At 39.3% G+C, this 16346-nt stretch overlaps 1 protein-coding gene across 10 annotated transcripts in view; it reads left to right on the plus strand.

Moving 5' to 3' along the window:
* Positions 1-775: 775 nt before the first annotated feature.
* Positions 776-16346, plus strand: part of BRSK2 (BR serine/threonine kinase 2) — a 304523-nt gene continuing 288952 nt past the window's right edge. For 7 of the 10 annotated variants that reach the window (XM_031055775.1, XM_031055777.1, XM_031055779.1 and 4 more), the window contains exon 1: positions 826-1230. In XM_031055775.1, coding sequence (XP_030911635.1) covers positions 1137-1230 — 94 coding nt within the window. In that variant the 5' untranslated portion in view covers positions 826-1136. Of the gene's footprint in view, positions 1231-16346 lie in introns of all 10 variants that reach the window. The other 3 variants (XM_005419517.2, XM_005419518.2, XM_031055776.1) reach the window with 2 other exon arrangements.

The following is a 16346-nucleotide window of genomic DNA, read 5'->3' on the forward strand; positions in this document are numbered from 1 at the left end:
CTGAACTTGAAGTATCTGCAGAATCCCTTCTTTTGTCAAGCTCCATAATGTCTGAAGGTTAAACACAGCCATTCTTGGACAAAAACAGTGAAAGTTTTCTTACACTGCTAGTATAGTGCCTGTGGATCAGGCAATCTGCTCCTATTACCATCTAATCCCTGGATTTTCGGTTGCAATTTTAATTAAGAGAGTGGCCATTCAGTTTTTAATCTGTTCATCTAAGGACCTGAAGTTTTTTGTTCTCATCTAATTCAAAAGCAAGTCTGTCACTGAGTCCAGTGGTTACAGAATTGTGCCTGTTATTTTTCCCTTCTCCCCCACAACCCCCCTCTTTCCCCAAGGTTTTCTTTAAAGGGTAAAACCCTCAGGAGACAGAAGTACACCAGAATCAAATAGAATAAAATAATTTCCTAGGCTCATTTTCAGAAGTAGCTTTTCCCCCCTTTCCTATTTCCTACCACAATCTTTCCTTTTCTTTAATAATCCGCAGCTGCATAGTGGAGTAGAAATCAGAGGTTAAAAAAAAAAAGAAATAAAAAAGAAGTGTATGTTTGGGTCTTAAATTAATATACACATTAATTTATATTTAATTGTGCCTTATCAATAGGCTGATGAACTTAGGTGTTTGCTGCTGCCATTGGTCATGATGCTCTGTAGCAGGCAGAAGCAGCAACTGCTGCTGATGGAAAAGAAAAGGTAGTGAAGGAGGAGGGGAGAAGAAGGTGGGAGGCGAGGGGATTGGCTGCTCTTAGTGCCATTCACAGCTGCGGCCCCGGCTCTTCCGCTGCTCCGGCTCTGGCTCTCCCTTGAACAGCTCCTAGAGAGAACAGGGCGTGCGGAGCTCGGATCACCAGCATCATGCTCCTCGGGCTTGGATCGTAGATCCCCCTCTTTGAACACTGAAACAACTCCTTCGTCTTTCAGCGTCCCGAGCAGACCCAGCGAGAAAACAAGCACGTGAGAGAGAGAGGAAAGAAAGAGGAGGAAGACGAAAATCTGCAACCAAGGGGACTAAAGCAAAGAAAAAGAGTGCTTTGCTTGCACAGCTGCAAAGTGGGAATTTAAAGAGCTGCAGAGAGAGAGAGATTCCAGCTCATCAGCACATACACATTGCAGAATTACAGATCCAGGTAGAAATGACATCAACAGGGAAAGAAGGCAGCGGAGCTCAACATGCACAATATGTTGGACCCTATCGTTTGGAGAAGACCCTAGGAAAAGGACAGACAGGTTGGTTCTTTTGCAGCAGCACCGGTGCTAGAGGGAAGGTGCTGTAGCAGCCGGCGAGGTGCTGGGGATGGGGTGTTCGAGGGTTCAGCTTTTCCCATTTGCTGTTTCAGTGAAGATAATATTCATGGGGGGTTTTGGCCTTTATTTATTTTTCGTTTTCATTTTAATTCCTTCTTTTCTTCATTTTTTTTCTTTTATCCTTAAAAAAAAAAAGAAAGAAAAGAAAAAGAAAAAAAGCCTAGGATGCTTTATGTTCATTACTCCTGCTAATGGGTGTTGTTCTGATGACAGCCAGAGTGCATGCAGAGGAAAAAATAGATGATCTGCTGCTAGTGAATTTTCACATCCGTTTTTTCACTGCCCTACTTAGGAGCATTTTTCTTTTTAATCAAATAATATAGAAATTAAAGGTTCACAGCCTGTAGTACCGAGGAGGTGGTGGTGGTGGTAGTGGGGGAGTCACCAGCAGTATTTCATGACATCATGATTGAAAAGGGTGTAGTCCTTAAGGTGCAGTTGGGGGGGGTTGTTGGAAATATGTACAGTACATCTCTGGCGCTGACTGCTGTGGGTATTTAGCAAATATGGATGGATGGGCTGGTGGTTTTTGTGGGTAGGGTCTGAAATAAAAGAAAAATAGAGGATCGGTAGCAGAATTCATTCTGGTTATGCTGTGTTTTTGTAGGAGGGGTTGGGAGGGGGGAAGGGAGGTTATTTAATTATTTTTCTTAGGGCTTGTTTATGAAACTTGCCCCCAGCAGATTTTCCTGAATGGAACAATGGTAAGAAATATTAAAAAGAGGAAAGCGAGTGCAGGGAATTAGCAGAGAGCAGGTGCTTCTGCCCTACATGACATAATTAGATCCCCTAAATGTGTTCAAGATCTGGACTTACTGTTGCTTGCTTGGATAGCATATTCACTTCAAGGGCAGGGGAGGATTAATTGGAAGAAAAACCCTTAAAAAGAAGTCCAAACGTCTTCCTTCTTAAAATATTTTATTTTTAGTAACAGGTGCAATAAGCAGTGGCATCTGGCAAATTCACTGGGTTGGGATCCCCCCAAAAGTGGATTGAGACTTGAGGTTATAATTTTGGAAAGGGGTAAGATCAGCCATAGGGGGGCTTCTTTGGGCATGTGGGTGTTAAGTGTTGTTCATTATGGTGGGACAATAAAACATGATGCATTGTGGTGTATTTTTTTTTATAACCCAGCCGAGCTTTGCCCATCTGTTGTCTAAAGGATTTAATAGGCGTTTCCATCCCCAGCTGCTGCCTCTGCTCTGCCTGCTTCCTCACTGCCCTGCGTGGCAGCAGCTCTGCAGTCCGCAATTTTCTTAGGGACACAGTCAAAATCCAGATCTTTCTCTGTAAGAAGCAATGCTCTTCTGAGATGATTGATTATAACCTCCCCCCCATCCTTCCCCTCCTCTTCACAACCCCATAGCAACCGTTCAGAGACATGGATGAAGATGACATTGTCTTCTAGTGGAAGTGACTTTTATTTATATTTCTTTTTTTTTTTTTCAAATCTCTTCAGTATATCAGCTGCTATAGGTAGTTCTCTGTCACTGTTTTGGTTACCACCTTTATCCTTTGCATAGCTCACTGGGTCTTTTGCAGCAGTGTTCTTACTAAAATCTGTTCTGATGATGGTAATGAAAATATCCTACAAGAAAAATTATGGTATAATTTTAATAAAACTGCCCTATTTCTGCTGATAATCCTTTCCTGAATGCTCCAGGTGATCAAAGAGCCAGCTGTAGATGACAAATTCATTTTTGTCTCCATCACCATTTCCTTTTTTCTCTCTCTCTCACCTTCTCAGTACCCCTCCCTCCCCTTTAAATGCAATTGTGCCTGAGATTCCTGAAAATACAGCTGCATTAACCTTTTGCTCCATGTTCTTATAGCCTGACGTTGTGGTCCTAAAGGGTTATCTGCAGCTTTGGTTATGTTTTTTTCCTCTCTGCTAATCTTCCTATCTTCCTCCTAAGTGATTAGAGACGTGGGGGTGGAGAGAGAAGAACAGGATGTATTTAGAGGCTTGCTGCTGTTGGCCTCTGCAGTTATTCAACCAGCTGGACAAGGGTGAAAGTTTCCTTTTGCAGTTTTACCTTATAACTGATCTTTATAGATAAGTCTCTGCTGTTTGCACACATGAATGCACATGAAATGCACAATACACGGTGTCATAGAAGCTGGAGGTGGGGGAAGGAGGAAGAGAGATCTTGAAAGTAGCTGATGTCAGTCTGTGTCTCTCTTTTTATACCCGCCCTTGATTAATGGAATAATGCACTGAGGTGAAATCTAACTCAGTATTAAACATACATGGCTAAATATGGAAAGATGCCTTCTGGTCTTCTCGCATTTTCTGTGCTAATCACATTTGGGAGCATGCAGAATGGCATAACCAGTGTGTGGCATGTAGCTCATCCTCATCCTGCTTGTTTTGGTAACCTGCAGCATTTCAGGGAAAGGACAAGCAGTGCAGTAAGAGGACCTGATTCACCATAGTATGTTGGGTATCTTGGCATTTGGGTTGCAGTGGCTTACAGATGAAGGAAGTTGTAATTGTGATTGTAATAATTCATTTAGAGCTTGACTTTGAAGCTTGGAAGATTAGGAGGTAATGTTTTGGAATTTTTTTTTCCAAGGCGATGAGGAAGAGTGAGGAGAAAAATCTGGCAAAAAGAAATGATGAATAGAAGGAAGTGTAAGTTTTGTTGCAAAGTCCTGTCCATTTGGCAGTGATCTTCATATCCATGACTTTTATTTGGAATAAAAAATTATTGACTCCATAAAGTTATTTTAGATAGGCAGGTCAAGCTTTGCTCCCAGATACATGGGCGCTATATAAACATATTAATCACTCTTACCTGCTTTTACTGACATCAGAAGAAGGGGTTCAGAGCAGACTTAGGATGCCATGGAGGGAGAATGTAATGGTAGGTAAAACTCTCTTTGGCTTTCTCTCTGTGAAGTTCATGCTGATTGCCATCTTAAAAGCTGGAAAAATGTATTTACCAGTAGCCAGCAACCTACTGGTCCCTGCAGAGAGGTCCGGTTGTGGTATCTGGGACATTAGTGGGACCTGGTGACATCTGGCTGTGGGTGGGCAAAACTGACAGGGAAAAGCCTTCTGTTCAAATTGGTGGGTAACAGCTGAAAGTGTTGATCGATCAGATATGCAAAACTTGTCCTGAGCAGCCTTCTGGGCTGGTGCGTCACGTTTGCCGAGGGTGGCTGATGCCACAAAGAGAGGATTAGAGCCTCTCAGGCGTAGAACTTGGGAGGGGGCTACACAGGGCAGTGCTAAAAAATGGTTGGGCTTAGGTCTTTGCCCCTAGTGGGAATGAGAGAGGGACAAAAATGCTTTTTAATAATGCAACATATGAATTTAACATATCATTTGAGTACTGTACCAAGATGGTTTGCTTTTGTAATAGGTTCAATTTAGAGCACCTCTTCCTGACGTCATCTGCCAGAATAGCTTATGGAATCTCTATGTAAATGATCTTGCAAGAATATGAGAGGCATCAGAATCTTGATTGTTGTACTAAAAAAATTATTTTGCAGAATTGCCAGAGTAAAAAAATCACTGCTATGTATATATATGGATGTGTCGGGAAAGGTTGTTTTATCTCAGTTCCATTGGTACATTCTTTTACAGTTAATTAGAGGAGGTTTTCATTGTAATTAACAGTAGTGAGCAAAGGATATGTGTCCTGTTACAGTAACACACATGGAAACAGTGTGCCTTGAGAAGCCCCAGTCACACCTGATCATGAGCCAGTGTTATAGCTTTAGGTACACGTTTTCTTCATTGGCCACTAATTTTACATGAAAACAGCTTCCTGGGTGTTCCTTGGTCTATTTTTTTTTTTTTTTAATTCCACAGTTACCTCTGTTCTTGTATTTCTTTTGGCCTCATTAACACCTGTTTCACCTTTGAAACTCTTAACAGTAATTCAAACTGACTGTAGTGAATATTTATTAATGAGTGCAGAGATGAGGAACTGAAGTATTTCTTGTGAAGGTCTTTAGCATTTTGGAGGGTTTTCTTGTATTTTCTTTTGACAGTCACTGTATAGGCTTTGGCATCATTGTTTGCTGTAGCACCAATTCAGTGCCTAGTGGAAATTTCTAAAATGCTGATTTGTCTACAAGCAATAAGGCATTAGTTTTAAGTGGGAGTTGCTCTATTCACATTGAGATAAACTTAATGGGAAGTTTCGTGTTGCTTATTCATTTTCTTTTTCCTTTTATTCTGTTTTAAGCCCGGTACAGAGAGTCGTGCTTGAAACTCACAGCACTTTGACCTTCACAAAAAGTGTAGGGGTTCCCTTTCCTGCATTGCATCCCATATAGCTTACAGCTATTTTGGTGTATAACATGTTCATTATATATGAGCCATGAGCGAGGTGTTCAGCACTGTGCTGTTGGGTTATGTAAGAACAGAAAGAATTAAATTTGGGTCTTAGAGAATTTAATAGCCTTTTATTCAGTGAGAGCTTAAACAGGTCATTTCTTTACAGCCTTACACATCTGTTTCCATGACACTGGCAGAAATTGAAATTTGTTAATTTTTTTATTTGCCTCTGTCAAATTTAGTTGAAAACTTCAGCTCTGTTCAAGGAATGTTGGGTAGTCAATGTGGTCTCAGAAGCCTGGTTTTCTTTGGTAAGTAGGCTAAACAAAGTATGTCCTCTTCATTCATACTGCTATAATTTTTTTTCTAACACAGCATATTGGATCTAGAGATAATCTAAGGAGTACAGCTTTCTTCCATTTAGCTGTGTAGATGGGTATATCATTGTAAGAGGTGTAAATCATTGCCATTTTCCTCATGGCCTTTTTAAACAAACAAGGAAACAACAAACCAGTATATATCCTAATAATATTTTCATACATGTACTTTGCTTTCCTTATGAAAGTTTCTTTCAGAGCAGTATGAACCCATACTCTTCCTCATTATAGTCTGTGAAGACTTAAATGTTGAATTTGTAATCACAGAAATAAATACTGCAAGCAGTACTGCAGGTAGTAGAGGTCTTAATAATGAAATTTTCCCAAGGAAAGTTATATCATAGTGACTCACATGTAAACCACAAGTAGTGGTTACGAGTTTTGAGAGATTTGCTCTTTCTTAACTTTATATACTTTTCACTTTTGAGAAGTACTGCTTTGCCTCCTTTACTGACTGAAATAAACTAGTATTACCCTTCTACTTGTCTGAACTGGAAAGTTCAGCTATCCTGTTTATGACTTTCACTCTTTTTAGTTGTTTTGTTTTGTTTATTGTTTGAATTAGCAAATTCCTGTTTGCTAAATGCACTGAAAATGAATTTTGACTTCTGTCCTTCTGAGAACTTTGAAGGGGCATGCCATTAGTCTTTTACTTCATTATCAGTAGCACAATTATTATGAACTTGTGGAAACAGCAGCAGGCTCTGGATTATTGTTTTTCTTTGTAAAGCACAGTAAGCTTTCTCACCCAAGAGTTGTTAAAATTTGGATACTGTCAAATGAGTACAACTCTATGACTATATACTTACATTCCAGATGCCAGCAGGAGCTGTGGAAGCACTGATTTCACAAATAGGTTCTTGCACTGTTCAAGCACTTTTCTACTTTTTGTTATTGTTCTAATATCATTTTGTTCTGCCACAGCAAGGAGGATGGCATTAGGGTGAGGAGAGAGGTTGAAGAAAGGAAAAAATCTTCTTGTTAAAATTTAGCTCTTGAGAGGAATTCTTTTGATCTCTAGAAAATCTGTGATTCTGAGAAGAACCAAGAGTAGTGGTTTAGGTAGGTTCTTACAATTCCTTTTGTAAACTGAGTGGAGCAGCCAGTGAATGCTTTGGACTCTCTGGCATTGCAATGTTTTTCAGTATACCATAAGTTTACTCCATACATTACATTTTGGAAAGTCTTTAATATTGTGTGCTCTAGAGAGTTAAACCATAATTGCAGTGGCAATAATAAATGTGATACACACCTAAAAATTAGCAGGTGCTTAATATAGAACAAATGCAGGTGGTGGAAAAAATCCAGCTTTCAGAAAAAATGGAAAAGAATTGAGAAGTTTGGAAGTAACACCTTCTGAAGTAAAAGACATGAGGACTCCCCTATGCACATAGGAGAACACTCACAATAAGAGGAGGTGGAAGCCTGGATGTAGATTTCCATGAAGGTGCAGTAAAGGCAGAGACATAAATGAATGCTCAAGTAGTGGTCCTCTTCAAATGCTAAGATACTGTAATTTGCCCTTGTGAAGTCAGTCCATATTTGAAGTTGAGCTGAATTCAGTAGAAGGATCATCAAGTCTGGGATAAATGGATGAGGGTGGATTTTTTTGTTTGTTTGTTGTGGATGGTCCTATTAAGAAATATCCCAAAGAAATTTTATGGTTTTTTTTTTTTTTTTAAACAAGCCCAAGATGTTTAGCAATCCTAGTCAATAATGCTGTTCATTATGCTTATGGAATATGAGGAGATTGTTCCATTTCCAGTTCATGCATAAACATTATGTTTTTCTACAAAACAGCCATAATGATCTGTAGAATAACATGAATAATTTGTTGTAAATAGTGTTCTTAATGAACTTGAACCATCTTCATCTGCAGTGTCTCTAAATGCAGAGTGATTTCCTTTAAATCCTTATTTGTTTCAGATTTTCTGGCAAACAGCTATTTTTGTCTCCTTTCCCCAACTGTCTTTACCTCACTTATGGATTCTTTGCACTTATGCAGTATTCAAAGATTTGAATTGTACTCTTGAATGTAGACTGTTGTGTAGATTGCATAAGAGAATTTCGTTCTGCTTAGATCATTGTACAGGCACTTCCAATGCAGATGTTTGCAAGTTCAAACCAAAAATTCAGTTTTTCTGGACAGTTTGGACACTATTCCTATGAGCATCCATGCTTGGTAGATGTAAGTTTTCCAGAAAGTCTTTTAAAAAGGCACAGAAGTGTGACCAGATTAAACTTGATATGACTACTTTTAGAGCATTTTTTTTATTAATATTGTTCATCCACTTTCATTTTACTTATTCTACATTTAATTTTGAATAGGAATATAAAATGTTTATGAATTAATTATATTTACAGACTAGAAACATTACTAATAAAAATATGTTAAAACCACACTAAAAAAATTACCCAGAAGATTTTTTTTCTGTTGCTTCATAGCTTTTGAAAGTTGAGTTTGAGTGGAGTTCAGGTAGAACAGCAGAATTTGTTCTGGTTCCTTTCATAGAAGTGCATTACTGGCTATTGATGTAGCTGCAAGCATTTTGTTCTTGGATATGTCATTTGTGGCAGAGATGCCTATGAGGGTGCAGTTGTCTTGTGGACTGTATAAACAGGATTGCACTCTTTCTTTTGCAATGACCTTGGGATAAACTTTTTAAAGGCTATTAAATGCAAGTGTGTCATTAGATTAAGGACAGAAAGCAATATGGACAGAAGTGGTAAATGGTGGTGTGTGTTTAGGCAAATCCAGGTACATTCTCTTGCAAGTGGTACTGTTGCCTTCCTGGAAGGCAGAGTAACCTTCAGGCTGGTGCAGGTGGCTGATGGATGCTCAGTGCTGGAGGTGGTAGAGTAGGATAATCTCCTTGAATTGTTAGTGCTCTTGGTTTTATTTTGAGGAAATGATTTTATTATTTCCTGAAGGCCACAGAGACATATCAGGCCAGCTGATATAAAGTAGCCCTAAAGCTGCCCTAAATAACTCTTTCATGGAGTTCTAATGGCCAAGCTTGCTGTTCTGCACCCCATGGCTGTGCTAAGCAGTTTCTGGCTTTTAGACTTTTGTTGTACCTACTTTGGGCAATACTTTTTAAATTTTTGGTTTTCTCACATAAGCTTTTTAATTTGGGATGGAGTAAAGTTAGACTGGAAGGGAGCGTTCTTTGTGGAGCTCACCACAGATAACAGGCTGTTTTCAGTTTTTTATCTAATAATACATCCATTGATAATCAGTGATTTTTATAATTAAAGAGTTTGGAAGAAAGTAGATAACTTGCCAGCTGCTGACAAAAGGAGATTATTGCTGGTGAAAACTTTGCACTGTGATCTGTGAATCAGCTGACAGCAAATGGGTTAGTGCAGGGTGCAGGGGGATTTTGAGGAGAGAAATCATGGTCAGGTGGCTTAGGGTGGGGTGCAAGTACTATCTATTTTTCTTTCTCATTTCGGTGTTCCAACACTATGTGAGAGTTATAGGCATGATAATATTTCCAGTGAAGTACTTACCTTTAATTTTTCTAAAAAGGAAAAGTGTTTTCAGGCATCCATTTAGTAAGTGCTCTTCTGGCTCTCTGCTTCTACTTAAAAAACAACATGCTGTCTTTATATCCTGAGGTTTTAGCAATTTTGATTTGCTGTCTTTTGCACTATATGCTTAATGGGGGAGAAAACAAATCAGTGTGGTAATGTATGTATTTTTTAAGAATGTCTACATTACCTATGTATTAACACACTCTGTTTTTGCAGTGTCATTGCTCTGTGTGTTCAGCTTTAAATGCCATAAACTGACTCCCCTTGTATTTTACCTATTAAAAGCACTTTTGACTGCAACAGCAATAATGGAGGAGCTGGTTCCTGGAAGAAGCAAACTGGACTTGACAAAAAATATGTTAATTTTTTTACTGTTTGTCTAAAGCCTACTCTTAGAACTATGAAGTGTCAGTCTATCAAAGTGGAACAGCAGCTGCAAATGAGAGTGTGCCAGGTCTTCGTACTGATCCAGCACGGAATGATGATGAAATTGCTTAGCTCTTTATCTTCTTTCATTCTTTTTCTTAGTTATTTTTAATTTAGAAATTTTTTTCTTAATTTATTTTAAATAATATCTTAAATATTATTTCATTCTTTTATGCATGGCTAGCAGTGCAGACACTAGATTTTTACACAGACACTAGATTTTCCTATTGGAAAAGGGATTGTTTTGTTGCTTTGGTCTAGGGTGGGACACACCAAAGCCCAGGTTCATAGTGTTGGCTCGTGTGCCTTACAGGAATATAATTTATGAGGAAGAGGGACCTTCAAGACCATATGCAGCTAACCATGAGTTGGAGATGTACAATTTCATTTTTAAAAATTCTATTAAAAAATAAAATAAATGTCCTGTTCTGATGAAGTCCGCACTCATCTAGTGTAAGACTTTAATAAGACTGATGTTTTGTTGCATTTGTATTAAAGCACAAGTTTAAGTAGGAAAATAAGACTTCATATCCCAAATCTTTGTGGTGTTATATGTACTGTGTGGGATGCTGACAATTTTCTGATGTTTTTTGCTGATTGTTTGCCAGCAGAGGATTGGGTTACTTATCATGCCAGCCATTTGCCCTGGGTGAGTTTCATTTAGTGATTGTGTGAATGCCTTTTAATAGGTGTGACCTGTCCCTGAGATTAAGGAATAGATTTGATTGTTTAAGATTTTTACCATACTGGAATCCCTAATCTCTCCCAGTATTCTATTACAAAGCTCTCATCATATTTTCAGATTCTGAATGATGGGTAGCTTGGCTGTCATGTTGAGAAAACCTGCTGACAGGAGGTACAGGTTTGGGCTATGGTTTTCTTTTTGAAGTTCTCATCTTTTTTTTTTTTTTTGGTCTGCATTTTTATGGGGTTTTTGGTTGGTCAGTTTTTCTTTTGATTGCTTTTGGGGTTTTGTTTGTTTGTCTTTGTTTTAAGTTTGGTGTTACCTTGCCTCTTCAAAATGGAAACTGATCCAAAGATTGTCGTCCTAATCTTGAGGCTACTAGACAGATATTTGGTTCTTTCAACAGCTGTAATCTCTTGAGGAAAATTAATTAAGATGCTAGGAAGGTATCTTCAGAAAATTTCTGGGCATGTTACAGTTCCAAGGTTGAGACCCTTAATTGTTCAGGCCCTATTTAAATAGGTTCATGTTTACTGCTTGAAGAGCTGGTAGAAATACTCAAGGACATAGCTGCTATCTAAATAAGCATATGCTAGTGTCAGATTTTTTTTTCTTAACTGTATGGGCATGGTAGACTGAAAAACAACAACTTGTTGTCTCCTACTCATGCAAGATGATTTGTCTTTGGGAAATTAATACTGATGCACTGTATGTTCTTGGAGAATTATTTTCTTTTAGGTGTATTTTTTTTCTTCCACATTTCATGTGTCTTGCCCAGCTTGTGAACTGAGGGGAAGGATAATTTGTGTTACATTATCTGCATGTAATCCCATTCATGCTAAGGCACTAATCCTAGTCAGGCCTTTGTGTGTGAATAAGAAATTCCATTTAAATATAGGAAGAAGCTCCTTCACTGTGAGAGTGGGTTGCACCTGGCACTGGTTACCAGGAGATGTTGGGAAGTCTCCTTCCTTGCATCTGTTCAAATCCAGACTAGACAAAGCCTTGAGCAGCCACTCTGGTTGGCTGTGCTTTAACCAAGGGTGTTGATCCAGGTGATCTCCAGAGATCGCTTCCAGCCTCAACTCTTCTGCTGGTCTGTGTTATCCCATGCAGCTAGACCATAACTTGCTCAGTGAACTGTAAAAAACGAAGGGACTTGGTATTCTCCAGTTTTGTACCCTATAGTTCCCTACTGCTCCTGCTCTTTCTCTGTCTCTTGGACTAGATGAGGACAATGTTTGTGGCTCATTTGGAGCTGTATCGGCTGCTTGTCCATCTTTTTTCTTTCTCTCGAAATACATTAAGAATAAATCACAAGTGAGCTTTCTGTAGTGGGAGCGATAGTTTGAATCTCTTAGGTTTTTTTTTCACAGGCATTCACCACTCTCCATTGAATTTGTAGAATCTTAGAGACTTCCCTTGCTCTTTCAGACTTGATAATGGGTTCTGATGTTATGGGGGAATTGCAGGTGGACAGCCTGAACATTTAAATTTTATTTCCTTTAAAAAATCAGGTTTACAGAAAGCCGTCCTAAACAGCACAGCTTCTGTAATCTTCACTTGGTTTTGAGGGCCATGAGATGCTGCTGTGGCAGATCGAGATTGCTGCAATACAGCTGCTCTTCAGATATTGCCCTCACCTTGGCTAAGATTCTTATACCAAAGTTAGAAGGACAAGGTGCTGCTAACAACACATTATGATTCCCTAATGCTGGGGGAATCCCCATACAGCTTGGCAGGCTGGATTGCTGCCTGCTCGCTGCTGCTGGAGCCGTGCAAAGCAAGGGCAATGGAGACTTGAACTTGGGCATTTCTGTTTGCAGAAAGCTGAGCTCAGTGCTCGGGTAGTGTGGGAAGGAGGGAGCTCTCTCTGCATTTCCTCCATGTATCCATTTTGGTACAGTGGCAGTATTTGAAGTAGTCCTTTCCTGCAGAAAGCTGAGAGGAAGACTGAGAGCCGTTTGTGTGCTTGCAATGCCCGTCTGTAGAGAATCGTCACCAGAGACAAAGCCAAGTATTATATTAGCACTTGGCAATGGCGCAGGCACTATCGCCTCATTAAACGCAAGCATTTGGTTTTTTGTAAAGGCACGGCTATGAGTGGCACAGCTTTTAAGATTCCTTACACTTTGTGAGCTCCAGCCTTCAAGTTTGTCATTAGCCTCTGAAGCTAATTAAATCTACCCTTTTTTCCCCCCAACTTCCCACTCCTATAAATCAGTAAAGCTTGATTAAAATCAGTAATCATCGTCAATAAAGAACTCTCTGTCCTAGTATTTCTGGGTTTTGTCCCATGCTGCTTTTCTTTGGGTCTGTGGTTTATTTCATTGCTCATATTTATGAAATTACATCTCTTTTACTTCTGGTTGTTTCCTGATTGCGATGAAGACATTACTTAGGCAAATTCCCCACTCAGTTGCATCTGTGCAGTCTCAGTGACTTCAAGGCCTGCCTCACGTTTATCTGAGAGGGGAGTTTGACTCATGAGCAAGCTTCTCATTGATGGCAGCAGAGGCAGACCTCTGGCAGTGTTCTAGTTAAGAGCAGCCTAGGAATACATCTCTGCAGTGAATATTCAAACAAATTAGAGCACTAAGTGGAATGACACTGTAAGCAAATTCAATTCAAACTGAAAATACAGGCCCAGCATTTTACAAATGACTATATTTCATCATTAAAGCAGAAGTCCGTCTGCTCAGCTAACACACAAATTAAGGCAAACACGTTTTAATACTTTCAGTAGTAATTCTTCTCTAGTATTCCATACGTACCTGTACTGAAATTACGCAGCCAGTGTGCATTAAGTTTCAGGATGGAGAAGATGTCCATTCATTTATCATTACTTCATCTTTGCTCGGAAAAGGAGCATGATTGGGACAGTTGCCATCTTTATTACCAGGTGCCTTGTCCTGCTCAGACAAAATGCTGCAAAAATAGGCAGTGTTTCTGGATCTGTGTCCTTAATGCTGTCATCACCATTTCTCTTATAACCACTGAATTAGATGAGTTATGGCTGCAAAGACTCCCTTATTTATCCTCAGTGCTTTGGTGCCTGTGGCTCTGTGGAACCAGGTGGGCTGAGGACTCTTTCACAAGATTTCATAGCAACCTTGATTAGAATAGCAAAATTAACATCATATTTGCTGTTCAAGTGTCTGCTCTACTGCAAATTTCTGAAGAGTTCATCAGAGGGGAGAAACTCGTGTGCTCTAGGTCTTTTTCTTCTCATTGAAATGGTGGGGATTGAATGCATGGCAAGGCCAAAGATCTGGATCAAAGGCTTTGTGTAACTTGCAGTCACAGGTGGAATTCTAGCCCTGATGGGTAGTGCTGTTCTCCTCTGGCACAAAGAGCAATGGGCAGTGAAGGCTGGAGAAGTGAACCAGAGCACTGAAGAAGGTTGCCCTGTGTAGAAGTCCTGTCTTCCCCATCGTTTACCTTACTATTTACTTGTAGCAGTTGTGCCTTTGTTTTGGTCTGTGATAAACTCTGCATCAGCTACAGATCAATTTGATGTGTCAGAGGTGGATAAGCTGAGCATTTTTATACATAATGTATTGTACACTCTGTGTATGGGAGACTTCATTTCAGGGTTGGTTTGGGTTTTGTGTGTCTGTATGTACACAAAATGCCAACCTTCTGCTTGATCCTGTAGAGTTCTAATTCTCTGGCACAAAATTATTCTGTACTCTCAAGGCTCCTTGGATTAAAGGTACTGTACTTCTCAAAGGGTTGGGTCACTATTTGTACTCTTGCGATCTCTAAAATGCTACAGAGTCTTAGCTGGGACATTCTTGGCTTCAAGAGTAGTAGAGATGTGTGCAATACAGGGCCTGTTCATGTCATTGTGCAGTTGTAAGGCAGATTATTCAGAAACAATAACTATGTAGTCTTCACTGGCCTTAACAGCCTTAGTCACTGAGTTGGGCTGGAGCCTTTGACTAGTAAAAAATTATATATTTTTTGTGATGCCCTGGTGTAAAACTAAGATAATCCTTGACTTCCCTTTTGGGACTGAGAGGGTTGGCTGGCTAGCATAGATAATTTAATCACAAATAAAAAGCATCATGAAAAAGCCTGGGATAACCCTACTATTTAGGTCTGGTGATTTTTTAATTTTTTTTTTAACCTTCTGGGGATGGACTGGACCATAGAGCCTGGTCTGCCAGGTGATGCTATCTGTTTATCTTTATTTGTCTGCCATAGCTTGTCCTTTTGATTATTGAAATACTGATACATAAATGCTGAAATTTCTGTGGCTGCATTTAAAAAGTTGTTCTACCTATCTAAAAAAATGGAGAAATTGCTTTGATATTCCTATTTTGACAATATGTGGCTATGCTGACTTTTGTTGCTTCTTTCCTTAGGGGCATTTGTCCCTGATCTCTCAAACAAAATGTCACTGAGTAAAACTATGTATGATGCTGTGTGTTCTAGTTACAAAAGATTTATAACTTGGTCACTTTTATTTATGCCTCCGTGGAGCTGGTGGAATTCTACTGCAGTGTTAAGATGCAGCAGTTTCATTTTCCTGCAGGCAGCAGCCCTCTGGTGGTGTGTGCTTTTTTTTCTTCTTTTTTTTTTTTTTTTTTCTTTTAAGTCATTTTTGGAGATTCAGCAAGACTGATAGGGAAGCCTTTAAAAGTGCCTCAAATTAAACTGCTACATAGTCCCATATCTCCTCTCTTTTCCTTTCTAGTCCTCACCTCATCACCACCCCCACCTAAATTTGCAAGTGGGATGTGAAAGACAAAGAAAGGTTACAAAATTAACCCCGTGGATAATACCAGCAGTCTTATTTGGCAAGCTGATATTTACAAATACTATCTCTCTAAGTTTCAGCTCCCAGAACTACTGCCTGGAAAGGGTATAGGTCGGTGTGAAGTGGGTGGCTCAGCTCCCGGGTTATTCTGAAGACTAGACTGTCAGGAATGCAGGCATTTCTGAGGAGGCTGCTGATGAACTTGAAAATTGAAATATCAAAGAATTTTTTTAAGGGATGACCTTAGGAGTCTGTTACATGGGCGTTAAAGATAGTCACATTGTAAGTTACTGTCTGGAAAGAATATTTTGGCTAATGGGGAGGGAGAATCTTCTCATCAGTGCCCTAGGAGTGAAATTTACCCTTTTGCTAGTAGGAGATTTAGCTATAACTTGAGTCCCACTTAAGACCTATTTTGAAGTACTTAGTTATGTTCTGGGAGGTAAAAATGGAGATAAAATATTGCTCCTTACTGTTTTTGAGATAATAAGCCAGAGTTTTGTGCAAATGGATTTTGAAATTGTTAAAGCTGTGCCAGGGATGCATTTGGCTTGTTTCCTTTCCAGGACTACAGTAAATGTCAAAATCATGCAGTATCTGTGGCTGTGCTACTGTGTACATGCTCTGTAGGAAGACGTGCAGTTTCGTTAACAATTGAATGCTGAAGGGTTTAGGGCAAATAATTCCAGTTAAGATTAGTTGTTTTAAAATGTATTGATTTTTGACTGTGATGTTTGAAACCTACTGAGTGTCTGTAAAGTGAAACCAAAGTTGCTGCTTAGGTTTCTGTGTTGTTTTGGGGGTTTTTTTTAGTTAATTTAAAGAAGAAGGGGATCAGTAAAGAAAAAAGCATTAATATAGAGAATAACTTCTGTTCTTTTTACTGATGGATGGTGGTTGTGGCTTATGAGCCCTTGGCAGTATTTGGTTGAACTTGATACTGTGGACAGCAGGTAA

This window comes from Geospiza fortis, unplaced genomic scaffold (assembly GCF_000277835.1).
Source record: "Geospiza fortis unplaced genomic scaffold, GeoFor_1.0 scaffold66, whole genome shotgun sequence".
Lineage (NCBI taxonomy): Eukaryota > Metazoa > Chordata > Aves > Passeriformes > Thraupidae > Geospiza > Geospiza fortis.